Source organism: Chaetura pelagica, unplaced genomic scaffold (genome assembly GCF_000747805.2).
Source record: "Chaetura pelagica isolate M959 unplaced genomic scaffold, ChaPel_1.0 scaffold120, whole genome shotgun sequence".
Lineage (NCBI taxonomy): Eukaryota > Metazoa > Chordata > Aves > Apodiformes > Apodidae > Chaetura > Chaetura pelagica.
The window spans coordinates 1,492,206-1,497,382 of NW_009951952.1; the positions used below are offsets into that span (position 1 = coordinate 1,492,206).

At 38.1% G+C, this 5,177-nt stretch overlaps 1 protein-coding gene across 1 annotated transcript; it reads left to right on the forward strand.

Moving 5' to 3' along the window:
• The first annotated feature begins 456 nt into the window (after nucleotides 1-456).
• Nucleotides 457-2,756, forward strand: LOC104390000 (cytochrome c oxidase assembly factor 5). The gene is made up of 3 exons (XM_009999072.1): nucleotides 457-507; nucleotides 592-675; nucleotides 2,715-2,756. The coding sequence occupies exons 1-3, from the start codon at nucleotides 457-459 to the stop codon at nucleotides 2,754-2,756; spliced, it is 177 nt and encodes a 58-aa protein (XP_009997374.1).
• The last annotated feature ends 2,421 nt before the right edge of the window (nucleotides 2,757-5,177 follow it).

Sequence of the window (5,177 nt, forward strand, 5' to 3'; positions counted from 1 at the left end):
AGAAGGACAGGGAACTGCTTGAAAGAGTCCAGGGCAGAGCCACAAAGATGATGAAGGGAGTGGAACATCTCCCTTATGAGGAAAGGCTGAGGGAGCTGGGTCTCTTTAGCTTGGAGAAAAGGAGACTGAGGGGCAACCTCATCAGTGGTTACAAACACATTCAGGGCAGTGTCAGGAAGATGGAGTTAAGCTTTTTTCAGTGATGACCAGTGATAGGATGCAAACTGAAGCATAGGAGGTTCAATGTGAATATCAGGAAGAACTTATTTCCTGGGAGAGTGACAGAGCACTGAAACAAGCTGTCCAGAAAGGTTGTGGAGTCTCCTTCTCTGGCGACATTCAAACCTGCCTGGACACGTTCCTGTGTGATGTGCTCCGGGTGACCCTGCTCTGGCAGGGGGGTTGGGCTGGGTGATCTTCCCAGGTCCCTTCCAACCCCTGGGGTTCTGTGATTCTATGAGAAGGAAGGGCCGCTTGTGCCGTAGCCAAATCCCAAGTAAAGTCGAGGTCTGAAGTCTTTTTTTCCTTTGGGGTGTCCCCTTTGACCAGCCTCAGGGTTCGGGTTTTAATGCTTTGCTTTTCGTCCGGCAGGAAAACAAAAGCCCTAAACAATGTTTGAGGGAAGGACACTGTAGGAGCTTGCAAGTCACGTTTTTTGCATGCAAAAGATCGATGGTAAGTGCCTGTGGTGTGCGGTCTGCTGACAGCCTGGGTGCGTGCTGGCCTCTTCCCTGCTTGCTGAAGAAAACCGCCTCAATGCAGTGAAACTGGTGTCATTGGGCAGAACAGGTCTTGCCCTTGAGTTCCACTGAAAAGACAAACTCCTGTACACTGTTCTCATCAAGGAAAAGTCATGGAGTGTGAACAAGGTGGAAAAAAAGCATAAACTGATTTAGGCTTAGCTTGTGCTATGTAAATGAGGTATGTATTGTTGCTGTTTTCTTTCAGCAAAGCTTTGTTTTGAACGATATTGGTAGGTCAGTTAGTTCTAGGATACTGACAATCTGTCTGTGAATAAAGAACATTTAAGAAAAACATGTCCTGAAAGAGACTTCCACTGTTGAAGCAGGCTCTTGCAATTTTATTTTTCTTGGAGGGCTTGAGCTAATGATAAAGAAAAGTTTGTTTTTGGTTTGTTTTTTTTAATAGTGAGCAATAAAATATAGTAGTGAGAAACCAGTTATAAAAGTATAACTAGACACAGGTTTCTCAATTTTGATAGAAGTTCCCTGTCTAGAAACGTCTTCCTTGTGTTTCCATAGCACTTAAATATAGTTAAGATGTGGCAAACATAGAGCTGAAATGATACCTAAAATTTTTCTTCCATTCTGTATTTTTCCTTAAGTCATAACAGCTTTTTGTACATCTCCTATAAGAGCTGTATTAATCCCTAAAGTGACAAACATTTATTTCTGTGGACAGCAAAAAATGCTGTGCACTAAATGCTTGAAATACCTATTTGATACTGCAGTATCAATATATATATCTCCCAGCCTGTATTTCTGTAGATCATTAAGGGAGCCTGATGAAATTATGTTTCATGCAGGAAAAGGTCTGGCTCTTAACATGATTTTATTTAACTGCTCCCAATTCTAAGGCTGAAAAATGGCCTTTTTTATCCCATTAACTCTGTAAATGCCAGTAATTGTGCTGTGCCAGATTTCTTAATTGCAATAATAATAGTGAGACTTAAGGAGTATTTAAAAACAAGTTATACACTAAATGCAGATATGATTTACAATATGCTAAAATAATTGGGGATTTTTCCTAGATGCTGTTTTCTTCTTGTGGAAATATATTATCTTATCAGAGGAATAAACTTTAGTCCACTTCTTATAGCAAAGTAGGAGCAAGGTTTAAAATGGAAGCTGCTTGATTATTGAGCAGACTGTGCCATCTTACAGTTTAGCTCTTTATGAACTGTACTGCAGTTCTGAATAATGGAAGGGGGTTAGTTAAGGGAGGTAAAAGATACATTCTTGACCTGATATGTGAATGTGGCCAAATTGCAATCTGTAACTTCAAGACTGACTATCTAAGTCAAGAGGAAATTTCCCAAGATCAAAGTTTGTTTTTCTGCTGCACTGGGAAGGGGCTTGCAATTTAGTTTCAATAAGTGCTGCACTGTAGCTGTTGTTTTAGCTTTTTATCTCCTGTCACTTTCTGCCTTCCATTAATTTTATTTTTAACTGCCTAAAAGAATCTTGCAGATTTTACATGCTGAGTATTATTTCAATTTTCAGTGTTGTTTTTTTTTGTTGTTTTTTTTTCTTCAGACACACGTTGTATTTAAGTTATCCCTGCCCTCACTGACATCTGCAGTGACTCCCACTTCCAACCCAATCTGAATTTTCCTCTAACTTGTCAGTTCAGTTTGGAAAAATCAGTTCTAAGCAGATTTACACTGCCTTGTTTTCATGTCTTACTTGCCATCTCACTATGCTGCTCTGTCCTTTGTATTGTTATACTGTTTATTTCAGAATGCACAGGATGCTTTTTGCATAGTTTTAATTTTGTGTGAGATTTAAGATAATACAGTGTTTGTTTCACTGGAAGAACCCTATGACTTGTTGGCTACATCGCTGTTTTTCTTTGCAGTGACTTCTGCTTTATTCTATCCCTTCTTCTGACACAAAGTGCCAAGATAGCACAAGCACTCTTAAAATATTTCTTTTTTGAAATGTATCATTTTAATGTATTGACTTCCTTTTCAGTTGGATACCAGGGCAAGATTCAGAGGAAGGAAGGGGTACTGAAGTCCTCAGGAAGAGACCCAGCCATGGGAAATCAGAGTTTATCAGCACTTTAAGCAAAACAGAGACTAAAGTAAGATGATTGTATCTGCTGCATCCTTTCATGCTGTATTTTTATGGAAGGTATCTACTCCTGAGTATTCCAATAGTTTGATCTGGATGTGCATTTAAATATTAAAAAAATGCAAGCATGAAACTGCAAGTTCTGACCCAAATAGTTACTTGTCATGCACTTGCAATAAAACATATAAAATCCAGAATAAACTGCAGAGCTTATCATTGTGTTTTGGAGTTGTCTTTTTGTGATATTGCTGATTCTGATAATGTTTTACTATGACAAATATTACAAGATAAGGAACTGGGAGTTCACTTGATTGGTATCCCGTAAGGTCTCTCAGGATAGAGCTGTTTCCAGAGATGATGAGTTGACCAAGGTTATGAAATGTATGTGCAAGCTGCTTCCTTCCCAGTAGGTTTGTTACTCAATAAACCTGCAGTAATAGGTGGGCATGGCAATGTTTTTGCAGTGCCACATATACAAGGATGGCATCTCTTTCCTCTTGCTAGAGTTTCCTTGTCGTGTGATGACTGGTGTGCATGGTTATTAGTACAGTCTAGTCTTGTTGACAGCTAGAGTAAAATTGGTTACTTTAAATTAAAGCCTGTCTGATTTATCTTTCAGTAATCTGTCTTGTATTGACATAAGTACAAGAAAACTAGAACATTGAAAGCTGTGTACCAGGATGTAGCTAAGTGTGTATCTTTGAATGGGCTGGAAGGTGTTCCTCAGGCTGACAGTGAAGGAGAACATGGCTGCTACTATGGTGTTCTACAAGTATTTACAATATTTGAGTTACTCTGAAGTTACCCTGAATGATCTTCCTGCATTATTTTCCAAGCAAGTGTATATATACTAATCCAAACATATGCACAAACTAGGGATAGTGATCTGGACTTTAGTGTGTTTGTAGAAAGTCATGCTTCACAAATTTCTTTGTGAGCCTTTTTCTTGGTTTTACTTTGTCACATCTCTCAAAATACTTTGGTTCCTATTTATCGGTGTAACATGTTCAAACTGCCATTCATAGTCATTTACATTGTAACTAGTTTGTGCTATCTACTTTTAAAAACTTGTTCTTTCTGTGGGATTTTTTTGTACTTAGTCAAATTTTCTATTGTTTCATAAAACAGCTGCAGTGAAAAAGTGAAGAAATTAATAGAGGAAAGGATTGGTTTGCTTTCCTTTGATCAAGGATGACTGTGGCAGATGTGTCTGCAGCATGACAGGATTCTTGGGAATGTAGATAATATCTGTCAGTCTTTTCATGCCCCACCCTATTAGGAAGCAGGATTTAAGGGGGTAGCAAGCATTAAATACTACTTTAACTGTGACTGTGGCAAATACTTACTAGTTCTGTTTAAGAACTTGCTTCTAAGGAGTATTTCTCTTTCCTTCCTGTTTGTCTACACCCTTCCCTGCCGTTTGAGATCTTTAAGAAATAAATGGTAGTGTAACTCTTATGTGTGGGAGCTCAACCTCCGACAAGCTGATTAGAAACAAAGGTTAGGAAATAGTGAGAGGAGAGATTAGGAAATAGTGAGAGGGGAGTAATTTATTTTCTTGGCTGAAGCTTATAGTCATGTGTCTGCTTTGTGTTTAGACTGAACAGATGCATACAACATGTCTGTGAAATTGATGACTTCAGTGAATAAGTGCATGTTGATTATTTAATTATGTCTTAAGCAACTGCTCTGTCATCAAAGTATGTTTAAATCCCTTGTATGTGTAGGATTTTATTTTAGCAATCATAAATCAACACTTCATATTTTAATGTTGTGTTGATCATGGTAAAAGTAGTTAATTTGTTGAAATGCTGTAAACATAATTTGTTTTCCACAACCTAGTTTACTGTATTATCTCTTTACATATACTAAAATTATAATTTGTTGTTGTGTCCATAAGAGTATTCTTAGCTTGGCACACTATTTCAAAGTATTGCTCACAAGTCTCCTCCATGGGAGAGAAAAATGTAAAAAGGGAGTAAAAATAAATTAAAGCAACTTGGCAGGTAATGAAATGTCATTTTGAGAGAAGAGTGGGAATGGTATGTAGTTTTGGTAGTCAAGGACTCTTCCATGGTTTGCCTTTTGGCAGGGAACCATAGGCTTGACTCTTCAAGTGGTCTGTTCCTGTAACCACTGTAATCACTGGGCCTCACCTAATGGTGCTGCATCAGCTCGGCTTGGGAAGGGGCAGACAGATGACAGATAGTAGACAGATAACTAGCTCAAGTTATTTTTAGTAATTGAGTTTGATCCAGTGGAGGTCAAGTGTTAAATGCAGTGTTTGCTATTGGACATATAAGGATCTAATAATTAATTTAACAGAATACTTGTATTATTTAATCCAATAGAATATCTTAG